At 48.2% G+C, this 16,911-nt stretch overlaps 1 protein-coding gene across 4 annotated transcripts in view; it reads left to right on the forward strand.

The window, feature by feature from the left end:
• The first annotated feature begins 380 nt into the window (after window positions 1-380).
• LOC137301399 (Na(+)/H(+) exchange regulatory cofactor NHE-RF3-like) overlaps window positions 381-16,911 on the forward strand; it is a 37,340-nt gene continuing 20,809 nt past the window's right edge. The window contains exons 1-5 of one of the 4 annotated variants that reach the window (XM_067970881.1): window positions 381-671; window positions 955-1,048; window positions 2,336-2,413; window positions 13,987-14,014; window positions 16,822-16,886. In XM_067970881.1, the coding sequence (XP_067826982.1) occupies window positions 964-1,048; window positions 2,336-2,413; window positions 13,987-14,014; window positions 16,822-16,886 (256 nt within the window). In that variant the 5' untranslated portion in view covers window positions 381-671; window positions 955-963. The remainder of the gene's footprint in view (window positions 672-954; window positions 1,049-2,335; window positions 2,414-13,986; window positions 14,015-16,821; window positions 16,887-16,911) is intronic. The other 3 variants (XM_067970878.1, XM_067970879.1, XM_067970880.1) reach the window with 3 other exon arrangements.

Genomic DNA, 16,911 nt, shown 5'->3' on the forward strand with positions numbered 1-16,911 from the left:
GGACTCCTCTTTGAATAATGTCACAGGATCTTTTATATCCACCTGAGAGGGCGTGTGGGACCTCGGTTTAATGTCTTATCCAAAAGACAGCACCTCCTACAATGTAGTGCTTCCTCGATACTGGACTGGTGGCCTGGATTATGTGCTCAAGTCTCTGAAGTGGGAATTGAACCCACGACCTTCTAACTCCGAGGCGAGAGAGCTACCCACTGAGCCAAGTCTGTCACCTGCTGATGTAGTGCACCACCTGCCTGATTTTGGAAGCGGTTCGACAGGGCAGGAGGCTGGCGATGTGCAAAGCGGGGAGCCTCCCATTCACGTAACTGGGTGCTGAACTGAACTCTTACGTGTGCAGCAAGGGGGCAGCGATCTGCTCCTTGCCCTGTTAGCAACCTGGAAATCATTGCGTGAAACTAAATTACAAGGCGGTTACTGCCAGTGTGACAGACACGGTACTTTTCCCAGTTCTTTAAAAGCAGAGGAGGTGTAGCTCTATTGTGTGAGATCCAGTGTAATCTGATGGTGTTTAAACATTAAACATCCTGCAGTAGGACATTAAACTTCGCTCTGTTCATGTGATAAGAGTTCCTTTATAACTGAGCTGTACCTTCACCCTCCCCGGAACCAGCAGTGTCTCCAGAAAACAACATCCAGCATGAAGCAGGAGAACGGTACGTAGAAAATGCTTTTTTAAAAATTCAGCGATGCTTGTGATTATGTTTTTTAATTTGTGAATAATTGCCCTGTAGTGTTGTGTGGGCAGCTAGCAAGGTGAGCTGGGGCAGAAGGAGAGCGAGGGGGGGGAGAGAGAGAGAGAGAGAGAGGCTGGCTTGCTTTTTTTTTTCCAAAATGGTAAGCTACACCGATCTTCTGTGTTCTCAGATTCAATCTAAACTATTTTGTATTAATAATTAACAAGAGTGCAATAAAACACACATTTCTTACTTTCCAAAGAGAGCACCAATGGTCTTCCCTCCTCATCGGAAAACTGCTCATACGGAACGCTCACATCACACAGTGTCGGTGGACTTATTCTGCAACAGCCCAGGTGATCGCAGTGACGGTCCGATTGATTCCTGTAATTAACAAGTCTCAGATCCAAGTGCGGACAGTCGTCTGCACTGGGATACTTTCCTGTACCGTAGGGCACGCGTTATAAAACAAATGGAAGTGTCATCCTCCAAAGTGCAGCCACGGATAAGGATGTAGTTAGTAGCTTTAGACTTGGGGCCCTCTCTACAAGAAGAATCCAAAGGTCTAGCATTAAGTGACTACACTTAGGACACCGATGTTTTGAGGCTCCTTAAAGGTACAGTAACTGACATTTGTATAAGTTTTTAGGGTCCGTTGATCGCGAGTTCAATTATTTTTACACAGCATATAATGGAAAACAAGAAGTAATGACTATCATTGTATGTTTAATACAGAGCCAAGAGCTGGATGAAATCCATAAAAATTAAAAGTTTAAGAAGTTCTTAGGTGTATCGATTGAAGGAGAATGTGCCCCTAATTTCTTTTTTTGCTGTGGGTTTTGTCTTCTGCCAACCCACTGCTCCAAATACTGGAGTTGTCCTGTTGCCCACACATGCACATGCACACGCAGACATGCACACAAACACGAGGATACACACACAGACACACACACCCTTTCTTAGGTGCTTGTGTATCTTATGTCCTTTTGCTTATTTTGAAATGTATTGATTGAGGTGAAAGGTTTTTAGGAGGAATGTCTGAGCTCAATATGAGAAGCCTTATCTTCTGAATCTTAAGGTCATTGATAAATTGCACTGCCCATCTCACAGGCAGGGTGCTTGAAATATTAACAGATACATTAGCTGGTGCAGAGATTAACTGCGCTGGTGCAGAGATTAACTGCGCTGGTAGAGAGATTAACTGCGCTGGTAGAGAGATTAACTGCGCTGGTAGAGAGATTAACTATATTGGTAAAGATTAAGGAACCTCGTAGAGGAATTAACTGGGAGAGAAAAATTAACAATGCTGGCAGAGAAATTAGCAGCAATGGTAGAGAGATTATCGACACTGCTTACTTTTGGGGTATTAGGACAAAAAAATTTAGTGTCCTTAAAACAGGGAACAACTAGTGGGGGGAAGTCTGTGATGGGGTCTGGGTGGAATGGGACTGATTGGTTGAATGGTCCCTTCTCCCTCTGGACTTTCTTATAACTATAACATGAGATCTAAAAATTGCAGTGACCGTCAGATGGGTGTTTTCCACTGTCGTAAACCATGTTTTAACCCCTGGCAGAACGGAGGGAGATAAACAGGACCCAGGTTAAAGAGAATGTAACTCAACCATTTTATTTGGACAAAACAGGTCACCCGCCATATAAGGCAATGGTGGTCAGGAAGGGGGATTGTACCTCGATGAGATCAGTGAATCGCCTTACACAAGGTTTGTAAATAAAGACAAAATGACTTGATGCAATGATGTCATCCCGCTGCTAACTGTTTCTCCTCTGACAGGTTGTTATATGTGGAGTGATGGACCCCTTTTATTTTGGTGCGTTGACAGAGTTAACGTGACGGCCACTGGGGTAAAGATTCATTCGCACCCAAAATCGGGTGCGCGGGCCATCGGATTTCTGGGCCATTACGCCTGAGGTCACACAACTTCCCCCCCACGCCCCCTGCCCGGAGGCCGGTAAAGCAGATTGCGAGCTGATTTTCCCCCTGCCCTCCCCTCAAACGCTCCCTGTTGTTCTGATGAAGCTGCTCAGTATTCTGAAATTAAATGGTGATGTTTCAAATTCTGATTTCCAAGGATGATACCAAAGCCGGCGCAGGCATGATGGGCCGAATGGCCTCCTTCTGTGCTGTACCTACTGTGATACTATGAACTGGGAGGTTACAACTATCAGGAAAGACTGAGCAGGCTGGGGCTCTTTTCTCTGGAAAAGAGAAGGCTGAGAGGTGACCTGATAGAGGTCTTTAAAATTATAAAAGGTTTTGATGGGGTAGACGTAGAGAAGATGTTTCTGCTTGTGCGGGAATCCAAAACTAGGGGCCATAAATATAAAATAGTCACTAATAAATCCAATAGGGAATTCAGGAGAAACTTCTTTACCCAGAGAGTGGTGAGAATGAGGAACTCCCTACCACATGGAGTGGTTTAATCGAATAGCATAGATGCATTTAAAGGGAAGCTGGATAAACACATGAGGGAGAAAGGAATAGAAGGATATGCTGATGGGGTTAGATGAAGTAAGGAGGGAGGAGGCTCGTGTGAAGCATAAACACTGGCATAGACCGATTGGGCCGAACGGCCTGTTTCTGTGCTGTAAATTCTACGTAATGATTGTGTCGCCCTGTTGGAGACCAAGGGGACAGTTATACTCTGTCCTAGAGAACTGTAAAACCACAGAAACCACAGAAGTTTACAACACAGAAGGAGGCCATTCAGCCCATCGTGACTGTACCAGAGGAATCCAAAACTAATCCCACTTCCACGTTCAATCCCCATGGCTCTGTATCTTCTTCTGCTTCAAATATTTGTCAAATTTTCCCTTAAACAATGCAATGGTCTCTGCCTCAATCACTCCCTGTGGCAAAGCACCCCAATGCTCCAACATTCCTCTGTGGAATTGAATATGGCAATTTTATATTGATGACCTCCCCACACCCCCCACCGCTGCCGCCCTTGTCACTGACTCCCCTTCCAGCAGGAAACAGTCTTTCCCTACTCACCCTATCCATAATTTTAAAAAACTCAATTTAAATCTCTTAGCTTTTTCTGCTCCAGTGGAAACTGAACCAGTGCCTCAAATCGCTGCATAACTATAGTTTCTCCCCATCCCGCGATGCCTCAATTTTAAAATTCTCATCCTTGTTTTCAAATCCTTCCATGACCTCGCCCCTCCCTATCCCTGTAACCTTCTCCAGTCCTACAACCCTCCGAGATCTCTGCGCTCCTCCAATTCTGGCCTCTTGCGCATCCCCGATTTTAATTGTTCCACCATTGGCGCCTAGGGCCTAAGCTCTGGAATTCCCTCCCTAAACCTCTCCGCCTCTCTCCTCCTTTAAGACGCTCCTTAAAACCTATCTCTTTGACCAAGCCTTTGGTCACCTGTCCTAATATCTCCTTGTGGCTCGGTGTCAAATTTTCTTTGATAATCGTTCCTGTGAAGCGCCTTAGGACATTTTACTACGTTAAAGGCGCTGTATAAATGCAAGTTGTTGTTGTTTCACATCCCCAGTATCATCATACTGGATTCAGACCGATCGAGCATGATGAGTCATGGCTGCAGTGTGACAATATCTGCCCAACAACAGGAGGATTGTGCAACTGGGACAAACACCTCTCCATACAGCCCACACGGGGGGAGGCTCAGTTTTAGTTTCAGTAGACAATTAGTGTGAATGAGGGCCTGCTCCCAACATATGAGGACGTTACAATTACATTTTTTAAAGTTCCCAAGGTCCACTGGCTTGTTTTTTTTTATTCATTCATGGGATGTGGGCGTCGCTGGCAAGGCCAGCATTTATTGCCCATCCCTAATTGCCCTTGAGAAGGTGGTGGTGAGCCGCCTTCTTGAACTGCTGCAGTCGGTGTGGTGAAGGTTCTCCCACAGTGCTGTTAGGAAGGGAGTTCCAGGATTTTGACCCAGCGACGATGGAGGAACGGTGATATATTTCCAAGTCGGGATGGCGTGTGACTTGGAGGGGAACGTGCAGGTGGTGTTGTTCCCATGTGCCTGCTGCCCTTGTCCTTCTAGGTGGTAGAGGTCGTGGCTTTGGGAGGTGCTGTCGAAGAAGCCTTGGCGAGTTGCTGCAGTGCATCCTGTGGTGAAGGGAGTGAATGTTTAGGGTGGTGGATGGGGTGCCAATCAAGCGGCTGCTTTATTCTGCACCTCCTGTGAAGCCTCTCATCTCTCTTGCCTTCATGTGGTCAGAAGGCTTGAGTTATATCACCACGTCTGCACTGACATACATCCAAAACCGCACTGAAGTTTGAGTGTATTTGGCCCAGCTAATTGGCTCCATTCAATTTGTGTAACTCTGGAGGGAAGGTGAACCCCTTAATTGAACTTTGAATGTCATCTTTGCTTTATTCATCTTTGTTAAATGTACTTTTGACTGGGAATCGAGTGGAAGATTCAGATGTGGCAATCGGAGAAAGTCCTACGACGGGTAATCTCTGCAATAATTTGATACATCGATGTGAAACCTCTCAGTGTGGAACAAGATGGGTCAGTGCATCTGACCTAATATCAGACACAGTGATGCTTTGGTATCAGAGAATCTGTTAACTGAACCGGACTTGTCCCTACCCTTCAGAACGCCCCAGTCCTTTTCTGGACGGATGATGGTCACCACAATAGGGGCAAGTACCATGTTGCCGTCCCTCTGCTCGTCTGCCCAATTGTGCATCCCATTTCATCCCATTTCACCCCCTCCTGTCCTGCGGGCATTAGTTCCTTCTAGTTACGGCTCCAAGGGCTTTGGCCACCATCTGCATCCCATCCAATATCCATTCATCATGTGTGAGGCTGGGCAGCGAGTGTGGGCAGGGTATTGGACCATGTGGGGAAATCCAAACCATCACTACCCAATGTCCACACTCGAATACTTTCTAGCAGGCGTTACCGGATAGTTTGTGTCTCTGATCACTATCCAGCCCCTACTGGGAGTGCACGTGTCTGGATGTCCAGTGAGGACAGGATCCAACTCAGCTGTGATGCCTCCATAATTTGGGTAGACTGCCAACACTCCCTCTCTGGGCTCAGACATCAACAATGGCCGTTTGGGCAAGGAGCCAGGATTTGCTCAGTGCTTATCAATTTATGCAAACTGGGTATGTTCTCACTGGAAAAGAGAAGGTTCAGAGGTGATATTACTGTTTTTAGGATTCTAAAGGGACTGGATAATGTAGACCATGACATGCTATTTCACCTTGTCCAGAACAGTAGAACCAGAGAACACGGCCTGTGCTTGAACATAAGAACACAAGAAATAGGAGCAGGAGTAGACCATACGGCCCTTTGAGCCTGCTCCGCCATTCAATAAGATCATGGCTGGTCTTCGACCTCAACTCCACTTTCCCGCCCAATCCCCATATCCCTTGATTCCCCTGGAGTCCAAAAATCTATATGATGGGGGGTAAATTCAAAACAAATCTGTGGAAATAGTATTTCAGTGAGCGAGTGGCCAATCGATGGAACAGGCTCCCTAGGGAGACGGTGGAAGGAGTTAGTATCGATTCATTCAAATGTAAAGTAGGTAGATTTCTTTCAGAAAACAACATTTTGGGATCCAGTATCTGAGTAATTTGAGACATAACATGTCGTGAGTGGAACATGCTCGGGAGCAACAGGTGACTTTGGACCTATGGTTCCCAAAGCTCTCCACCACTGGGGTTTTCCTCACCCCATTTCTGGGTCTGTTGTAGACTCATTGATCGAGATTGATTGCTGGGATTAGTCAATAATTCCATTATTGTTGTATCGTGCGACTACCAGGATGGCGGAAGGCGAACTAGATGGACCTTGGTCTTTTTCCATCGAGCAATTCCTATGTTCCTATTAAATCCCCAACTAACACTTGACATCTTCAGGAAGGGAGGGGAGGAGAGAAAACTGACAAGACAAAAATTACTTAGAAAAGCAGCTTGTGCAAACCCGTAGCAGTTTGTTCTAGTAAGTGTTAAGTGTCAGTTGGCATCTTGTCATGTTTGCCCTTGGTTCCGTTGCCATGTGCTGCTCTATCTCTGTGTTTTCTTTGGATTTGTTTCGTGGCCTTCCATTGTGATGTCTCGTTCTGTGGGGTTGGTGTCTGTTGTCGGCTTTTTCTTTAGTCTGTGGCTTCCTTCACCATATAGCAGAGCTGCTGATGGCAAACCCCAACTTTGGCAGCACTTACGAAGTAGATGAGATGGGCAGAAGCTCTGGGACCTGCTTCAAGGTGGTATGTGGTGCCCTCGGTTGGCAGCTATGAGGGGTACTTCCTGAGACACAGACATCCCTTTTTTCTGGCTGCCAGTGAAATAGGTGCTCAGTCGGCCTGTAGGGGGAGAGATGGGTTCTCAGGCTGCCTGTAGGGGGAAGAGGCGGGTGTTCAGGCTGCCTGTAGGGGGGAAGAGGCGGGTGTTCAGGCTGCCTGTAGGGGGGAAGAGGCGGGTGTTCAGGCTGCCTGTAGGGGGAAGAGGCGGGTGTTCAGGCTGCCTGTAGGGGGAAGAGGCGGGTGTTCAGGCTGCCTGTAGGGGGGAAGAGGTGGGTGTTCAGGCTGCCTGTAGGGGGGAAGAGGTGGGTGTTCAGGCTGCCTGTAGGGGGAAGAGGCGGGTGTTCAGGCTGCCTGTAGGGGGAAGAGGCGGGTGTTCAGGCTGCCTGTAGGGGGGAAGAGGCGGGTGTTCAGGCTGCCTGTAGGGGGGAAGAGGCGGGTGTTCAGGCTGCCTGTAGGGGGGAAGAGGTGGGTGTTCAGGCTGCCTGTAGGGGGGAAGAGGTGGGTGTTCAGGCTGCCTGTAGGGGGAAGAGGCGGGTGTTCAGGCTGCCTGTAGGGGGAAGAGGCGGGTGTTCAGGCTGCCTGTAGGGGGGAAGAGGCGGGTGTTCAGGCTGCCTGTAGGGGGGAAGAGGCGGGTGTTCAGGCTGCCTGTAGGGGGAAGAGGCGGGTGTTCAGGCTGCCTGTAGGGGGAAGAGGTGGGTGTTCAGGCTGCCTGTAGGGGGGAAGAGGTGGGTGTTCAGGCTGCCTGTAGGGGGGAAGAGGCGGGTGTTCAGGCTGCCTGTAGGGGGGAAGAGGCGGGTGTTCAGGCTGCCTGTAGGGGGAAGAGGCGGGTGTTCAGGCTGCCTGTAGGGGGAAGAGGTGGGTGTTCAGGCTGCCTGTAGGGGGGAAGAGGCGGGTGTTCAGGCTGCCTGTAGGGGGAAGAGGTGGGTGTTCAGGCTGCCTGTAGGGGGGAAGAGGCGGGTGTTCAGGCTGCCTGTAGGGGGAAGAGGTGGGTGTTCAGGCTGCCTGTAGGGGGAAGAGGTGGGTGTTCAGGCTGCCTGTAGGGGGAAGAGGTGGGTGTTCAGGCTGCCTGTAGGGGGAAGAGGTGGGTGTTCAGGCTGCCTGTAGGGGGAAGAGGTGGGTGTTCAGGCTGCCTGTAGGGGGAAGAGGTGGGTGTTCAGGCTGCCTGTAGGGGGGAAGAGGCGGGTGTTCAGGCTGCCTGTAGGGGGAAGAGGTGGGTGTTCAGGCTGCCTGTAGGGGGGAAGAGGCGGGTGTTCAGGCTGCCTGTAGGGGGAAGAGGTGGGTGTTCAGGCTGCCTGTAGGGGGAAGAGGTGGGTGTTCAGGCTGCCTGTAGGGGGAAGAGGTGGGTGTTCAGGCTGCCTGTAGGGGGAAGAGGTGGGTGTTCAGGCTGCCTGTAGGGGGGATGAGGCGGGTGTTGATCTATAGTTACCGTCCTCAGCCATCAGGAAAGATTCCCAGTCAGGAACAAACTTTTGAATCACAAATCTCAAACACCTTGCCTTTTGCTGCGGGGAATCGCTGAGCACTGGGACTCCAATTACTGAGCCTCATTGTCTTGCAGTAGAAAGAGGCCATCAGTAAATGCATAAACCTTTCTGCCTGGGCTGTTTCCCATAATTTTCACACCCATTTTGACTGTTGGCTGGGATGGGTTCTGTCTGTTATCCTCTCAGTTGGAAAAACCATCAGGCTGCAGTCAAGGAAAAGCCGAGGGGCTTTGTCACACTTGGATCAGTGTGAGGATGTTCATTGTGACCGGGGAACTAGAATGGGCTCAATGTCAGGCTGTTTCTTAAATGATTCCAAGGGCTTTCCCTGCACCAGCTTACCCTAATGTTTGTTCAAAGTGTTGAACATTATGTGTGAAGAACTTCCTGGGTCAACCGTCCAGTTTCACCCTGTGCCCCCTTTGCCCCAGTATCTTCCTTCCATGGGGTCACCTCCTTTCAAGGCTAAATAACCCAAGTTATTTAGTAAGAGTCAGTGTGGCTCAGTGTCTCTGAGTCAGGAGGTCGTGGGTTCAAGTTCCACTCCAGAGAATTGAGCACAAAACCGAGGCTGACACTCCCAGTTCAGTACTGAGGGAGTGCTGCACTGTTAGAGGTGCCTCCTTTCGGATGAGATTTTTTTTTATTCGTTCATGGGACGTGGGCGTCGCTGGCGAGGCCGGCACTTATTGCCCATCCCTAATTGCCCTTGAGAAGGTGGTGGTGGTGAGCCGCCATCTTGAACCGCTGCAGTCCGTGTGGTGACGGTTCTCCCACAGTGCTGTTAGGAAGGGAGTTCCAGGATTTTGACCCAGCGACGATGAAGGAACGGCGATATATTCCCAAGTCGGAATGGTGTGTGACTTGGAGGGGAACGTGCAGGTGGTGTTGTTCCCATGTTAAACCGAGGCCCCATCTGCCCTCTCAGGTGGACGTAAAAGATCCCAGGGCACTATTTGAAGAAGAGCAGTGGCGTTCTCCCCGGTGTCCTGACCAATATTTATCCCTCAACCAATCTCACTAGAACAGATTATCTGGTCATTATCACATTGCTGTTTATGGGATCTTGCTGTGTGCAAATCAGCTGCCGCATTTCCTACATTACAACAGTGACTAGACTTCAAAAGTATTTTATTGGCTGTAAAGCACTTTGAGACGTCCTGAGGTCATGAAAGGCGCTATATAAATGCAAGTTCTTTCTTGAGTTTCTCCAGCCTTTTCCCATAACTTTGTTCTCTGATGCTAGGGATCAGTCCCGGGATCTTCCTTACGTTGCCCCCAGGGCCTGAACATCTCCCTCGTGTCCATGTGACCAGAGCTGAGCGCATGACTGAAGGAGTGGTCCGACCAGAGCACTGTGCAGTTCAGGCGTGACTTCTTCTGACTTGCTTTGGCTCCAGGGACCTATGATTTGGTTTCCAGGCAAGGTGTTCGACACGATATCCACACGCACAGCCTTATTGCTGCTGGTTCAGCAAATGCCAATTGCAGGAGAGCAGCAGGAATATCCGGCTTGTTATTCTGAGAACAGAGGACCCTTTGTACCTCGTTGCAGGTCAGGAGCACAATTCATTTGAAGCTCATTCATACAAGTGACTTTCAGCCAAGCTCTCAATAATCACCGGGGCAGGGAGCTGTCACTGCCAAGGATGTAGAAATTTCAGAATTTTTGCAACAAGAAAATGCTATCATGGCCCAACAGGCCTCTCCTTTATTGATTGATCAACCGCCTCAGCATATCCCCCAACCCACGCACCCACCGTCCCACCGTGTCCCCCAACCCACGCACCCACCGTCCCACCGTGTCCCCCAACCCACGCACCCACCGTCCCACCGTGTCCCCCAACCCACACACCCACCGTCCCACCGTGTCCCCCAACCCACGCACCCACCGTGTCCCCCAACCCACGCACCCACCGTGTCCCCCAACCCACGCACCCACCGTCCCACCGTATCCCCCAACCCACGCACCCACCGTCCCACCGTGTCCCCCAACCCACACACCCACCGTATCCCCCGTCCCACCGTATCCCCCAACCCACACACCCACCGTCCCACCGTGTCCCCCAACCCACACACCCACCGTCCCACCGTGTCCCCCAACCCACGCACCCACCGTGTCCCCCAACCCACGCACCCACCGTGTCCCCCAACCCACGCACCCACCGTGTCCCCCAACCCACGCACCCACCGTCCCACCGTGTCCCCCAACCCACGCACCCACCGTCCCACCGTGTCCCCCAACCCACACACCCACCGTATCCCCCGTCCCACCGTATCCCCCAACCCACGCACCCACCGTCCCACCGTGTCCCCCAACCCACACACCCACCGTATCCCCCAACCCACACACCCACCGTCCCACCGTGTCCCCCAACCCACACACCCACCGTATCCCCCAACCCACGCACCCATCGTCCCACCGTGTCCCCCAACCCACACACCCACCGTATCCCCCAACCCACACACCCACCGTCCCACCGTATCCCCCAACCCACACACCCACCGTCCCACCGTGTCCCCCAACCCACACACCCACCATATCCCCCAACCCACGCACCCACCGTCCCACCATTGCCCCCAACTCCACAAACCCACCCTCTCACCACGTCCCTCAGTTCCTTCTCTCTCCAGAAACACATCTGATTGTCTTTTGAACCCATTTATACCGTCCACTTCAATACTTTTCTCTGGTAAATAATTCCACAATTGTATTAAGTTCTCCCTTCTTAGTCTTAACTTCCTCATATTTAATTTGTGTTCCCTGGGATTTGAACCCTTCACCACGTGAAATAAATTGACCTGATCAACTTTGTCAAACATTTTCTAATCTTGAAACCACCTTGTAGTCTCCTATTTTCCAAAGAAAACAACCTCCTTTAAGTTTCCTTAACCTTTCCTCATATCTTCAATTCTATTGGAGAAGATTCAGGGGTACGGCTTTGCTTGTAGGGCCTGGAGGAACAGGAACATGGGGAAAGTAAAAAAAAAAAAGTAAAATCTTCCCTTCTTGGGCCTCTTCTGGCCCCGATCAGCTCTGGCCTGGGTTGGGCCTGGGTTGGGCCTGGCACTGAGTAAAAATTGCAGTTGGGTCCTCATGACATCATCGGACCCCACATGCAAATGTTTAAAAAGGATCCCGTCAGCTTTGGGTGGGTGTCCTTGCTGCCTGTTCACAAGGGCAGGTGAAAATCGAAACCTGTCTGCTCTGGGGCGGATAAGTAACCTGGGCGGTTTTAGCTGCCCGCCCGCCCACCCACGCAGTTTCCACAGGGAGGAGAGGTTTAAAATTGCCCCCCAGAGAGCAAGAGTTAAGGGCAGTTTCTCAGAGTGTTTGGAAGCAGGTAGCAGTGTCCCACAGGGTTCTGTTCTGGGACTGCTTCTGTTCACTGTGTACATCAATGATTTGGAGGGAGTGGTGTCCAGATTTTCAGACGATACTAAAATAGGAGGCACAGTAAATAATTCTGATGACCAAAGGGAGCTGCAAGGGAATATTGATAAGGTGATGGAATGGGCAAAAAAGTGGCAGATGGAATTCAGTGACAGTAAATGTGAGCAGTACATTTTGGTTAAAAGAAAAGTAATAATTTATACTTCTACTTATGTGATATGGAAGAGCAGGGAGAATAGGGGGAGTCATGGTCACCGGCATTAAAAGAGGCATCTCATGTGGATAAGGTCATAAAAAAGCCAATGCAACACTGGGGCTTAATGGCAGGAGGTATAGAACATAAACTGTGTGCAGTCTTGGGTTCCAGAGGTGATAGAGTGGGTACAGCAGATTGACGAGGATGCTGCCCGGTATGAGGAAATACAAATACAAAGGAAGACTTGAAAAAAAAATGAGGCTGTTTTTGTTAGAACAGAAAGAGGTTAAGGGGTGATTTAACGGAGGCATTTAAATTGAGGAAGGCTTGGGACAAAGTTGATAGTGATTAAGGGGCATAGATATAAGATTAAATGTCAGAGATTTAGGATGGAGAGCAGGAGAAACCTTTATTATACCGATGGTTGTGAGGCTGTGAAATGCATGACCAGAGTTAGTGACTTGAAGCAGAGACCATATCCATGTTTGAGGATAGGTTCAATAGGTAATTGAATGAAAAGGGATATGGGAACAGAGCAGGTCTGTGGGATTAGGACTACTGCTTACGAGAAGGACAAATATCAACTCAGAATGGTTGGGCCGATGGCCTGTTTCCATGTTGCAATTCTCTGTAACGGACTTACCCACATTGAACGGCATCTGCCACCTATTGGCCCAGTTACCCAAAAGATCGAAATCCCTCTGAATCTGGTTGCATTGCACTTCATTATTTCCTGTCTCCTATTTTCATATAATTTTGGAGATTTTGCTTACAACCTCCAATCCAAATCATTATATATATATATATATATATGCACACAAGGCTGTCCCCAAGAATTCCTTTACAACTTGAAAGACCCCTTTAAGTCTACTATTTGTTTCTTGTTATTAAGCAAATTTCCGATCCAGCACAAAACTCCCTCTCCTATTCTGTGACTCCTCATGTCAGCCATTAATCACCAAAATGAAACCTTGCTGACAGTCCAAGTGTACAATACTAAGTGCGTTTCCTGTCTTCCAAAATCTCCAGCAGTTCAGCTAAAGCACGACCTCCCTTTCCTGAATCCATGCTTTTCCAAATCCATGACATCCCGTTTCCCCACATTACAACAGTGACAACACTTCAAAAGTACTTCATCGATTGTGAAGCGCTTTGGGACATCCCGAGGACACGAAGAGCAAATGCCAGTTCTTTGCTTCTATCACTAGATCTCTCAAAATCACTTCAGAACTTTCCCTACAATTAATTTGTCCAATAGTTTCCAGCTCTTAACCCTTTTTAAGTGATAAAGTTGTGTTGTTTATTTTCTAATCCTTATGATTCTCTCTGAAACCGATTGAATCTACAAATATGTTGGTCCCATCTACTTTGAGACTTGGAGTGTAGGTTGCCTGTTGCAGGACCTTGGTTCACTTAAAGAACTTCTGAAATTTTTTTCTAACCAGCTACTATTCATCGTTATTTGCTCCGCTTCTGTTTCTGGAAAGGTTTTATTTGATTTTGGGGACTTCCCGTTTGGTGATGGCCTGCCCGAGGACTTCTTTTCCATTCTCAGGATGTGGGTGTCCTGGCGAGGCCGACATTTATTGCCCTACTTACCCTGAGAGGGTGGTAGTAGCTGGTTTGATACAACTGAGTGGCTTGCTAGGCCACTACAGAGGGCAGTTAAGAGTCAACCACGTCGGTGTGGAACTGGAGTCACATATTGGCCCAGACCGATAAGGAGGGCAGGTTTCCTTCCCTAAAGGATATTAGTGAACCAGTTGTTTTTTTATGAAAATCTGGCAGTTTCATGGTCACTATTACTGATACCAGTATTTATGGAGGCCATAGGAATAGGAGTAGGCCATTCAGCCACTTGAGACCATTTCAGCAAAAAATGTGTGTTAAAGAAATGTCCTGTGTAAGAAAAGTGCTGCATCTCCTTCTTAAACTTCTTTTATTTTTCTTTGCAGGTATCGAGGACACAGCAGCATTATCCCCGTAAGTATTGATTTCTCATTGATTATTATACGTTGCACTGTATTAAGAGGGAGATGGAAGAGGGCGGGAGTGTTGTGCCATACGTTCCAACTCGGGACTGCGGCATTTCTGGACTGAGGTTCAAGTCGATGATCTGCTCGCAGAGCAAGGTCCAAATGATCAACTGCCTCACAGGGAATGTAGGAACCTGCAGGATCAGAGAGGGCCAACTACCTGGCTGCTCCTGAACTTCAAAAAAAAATCCCAACTACACTCTTGTCGTTTATGCCTCTCATGTTTTTTTTTTGGCAAAGTGTATCCGGCTCTGTCTTGCATTTAGTGATGTATAGAACCTTGGTTAGAGCACACTTGGAGTAGTCTGATCTCCATATTATAAAAAGGAGAGAGACATTGGAAAGGGTGCAAAAAAGATTCACAAGGATGACACCAGAACTGAGAGGATACACTTCTCAGGAAAGGCTGAACAGGCTGGGGCTCTTTTCTCTAGAAAAGAGAAGGCTGAGCGGTGACCTGATAGAGGTCTTTAAGATAATGAAAGGGTTTGATCGGGTAGACGTAGAAAAGATGTTACCACTTGTGGGGGTGACCAAAACTAGGGGCCATAAATATAAGATAGTCACTAATAAATCCAATAAGGAATTCAGGAGAAACTTCTTCACCCAGAGAGTGGTGAGAATGTGGAACTAGCTACCACAAGGAGTAGTTGAGACGACTAGCATAGATGCATGAGCACATGAATGAGAAGGAACTAGAAGGATATGTTGATAGGGTTAGGGAGGGAGGAGGTTCACATGGAGCATAAACACCAGCATAGACCTGTTGGGCCGAATGGCCTATTCCTGTGCTGTCCATTCTTTGTAATTCTGAGCCAGCACCTAGACCCTGCCTGACAATTCCATCTGTTCACGGGAAAAGGGAATTTTTATTCAAAAGCAAAATGCTGCGGATGCTGGAAATCTGAAATAAAAACAGAAAATGCTGGAAACACTCAGCAAGCCGGGCAGCATCTGTGGAGAGAGAGAGAAACAGTTAACATTTCATCAGAACTGGAAGAAGTTCGAGATTTAACAGTTTATAAACGAGTACAGAGGTCGGGAAAGAAGTGTGGGGGGGGGAAAGAACAAAGGGAAGGTCTGTGATAGGGTGGAGGGCGGGAGTGATTCAATGACAAAAGAGATGATGGTGCAAGGCAAGGGGGGTGGGAATGGGACAAGTAAAGAAAGAAAAGATGGGTCTAGAGGAGCTGTAAATGGCAACAGGAGAACCATTACCAGCACCCGCTGTCTGAAATAATGGGAGCAGTGGTTCTGATCTGAAATTGTTGAGCTCAATTTTGAGTCCGGAAGGTTGTAAGTAGACAGCACCTTCGGGAAGTTTTATAGACGCAGTAACTCGCCTGTCACCGTATCTCCCATCAACTGAGCCCAAGCCAAACACGATCTAATTGAATATCATGAGCTATTTACTCAGTTGAATGTAAATTGACTGTGTAATTACATTATCCTCTCAGTCAACTGCACAAGAAAACGGAAAGTCTGTAATTCAATCTGATAGTGGTGTTTCCGTTGGAGACGAGATAGATGTTAAAAATCGATGGGGGTGATTTTAACAGCTGGGGGGGCCGTCGGCAGCCTGTCCGGTCCGGGGGCGAAGAGTCCGGATCCATTCCCAGGCCCCAGCCTCACTTAAATAGAACCAATGAGCTGTGGGGGCCAAATGGGCATCCAGTGCAGCTCGAGGGATCTTGTGGGGATTGGTTGGAACAGCGGGTTAGATACTGCCCTTTCACCTTTGGGACTAGGTGTTATAGTGGGTTAGATACTGCCCTTTCACCTTTGGGGCTAGGTGTTATAGTGGGTTAGATATTGACCTTTCACCTTTGGGACTAAGTGTTACAGTGGGCCTCCGCCCAGAGCCCTTGAGTCCTGCTCCACTGAAGCCCATCTCTAGTTATTGTCTCTCCTCTCCCCCCTCGCTGTTGATACCGTAATTCAACACTAAAGGGAATATTTTCTGATTGTGTGTTTCCGCTGCGGAGCCTCAGCCATTAGGAGCACGTATGCGGAAATTGCAAGTGTATAACCCACAATGCTCCGGAATTGGCTGTGCAGCAGGAGTGTACAATCAGATCATTCACCCTTAAATTTCTCTCCATAACCAACCCCCCCCCCACAAAAAAAAATCAAGCAGCACTTTCAATATCTTTATGATTCTCAATCCTGCTTCTCAACCGACATTGATCCAGCTCCGAGCCAATTGAACCCAAAGCAACTTCCTTATAAAAACGTAACTACGTTCCTGAGGTTATATCAATCCCTCAGATTACTGCCTGGTGTTAGTCCCTGGGTGCAACTCATTCCTCAATGTTCCTATTTCTCATTCATCTCTGACTGAATAGAGGTGGTCAAAATTATGAGGGGTTTTGAGAGAGTAAATACGGAGAGACTGGAGGGAGGGTCAGTAACCAGAGGACACCGATTTAAGATAATTGGCAAAAGAACCAGGGGGGAGATGAGGAGAATTTTTTTTTAATGCAGCGAGTTGTTATGATCTGGAATGCACTGCCTGAAAGGGCGGTGGAAGCAGATTCAATAATAACTTTTGGAAGGGAATTGGATAAATACTTGAAAAGGAAAAATTTGCAGGGCTATGGGGAAAGAGCAGGGGAGTGGGACTAATTGGATAGCTCTTTCAAAGAGCCAGCACAGGCACAATGGGCTGAATAGCCTCCTTCACTTCTGTAAGATTCTGTGATTGTTAAAAGAATAAAACTGATGTTTTTCTTTAATCTCCTGTTTATTTTTCAGAAAATTTACTTTTAATCCTAAGGAAGGAATCGATAATCCTGCTCTGGTCATATGTGATGATCTCGGTAAATTAAACTTAATTTATTTTAT

Source organism: Heptranchias perlo, chromosome 33 (genome assembly GCF_035084215.1).
Source record: "Heptranchias perlo isolate sHepPer1 chromosome 33, sHepPer1.hap1, whole genome shotgun sequence".
NCBI lineage: Eukaryota > Metazoa > Chordata > Chondrichthyes > Hexanchiformes > Hexanchidae > Heptranchias > Heptranchias perlo.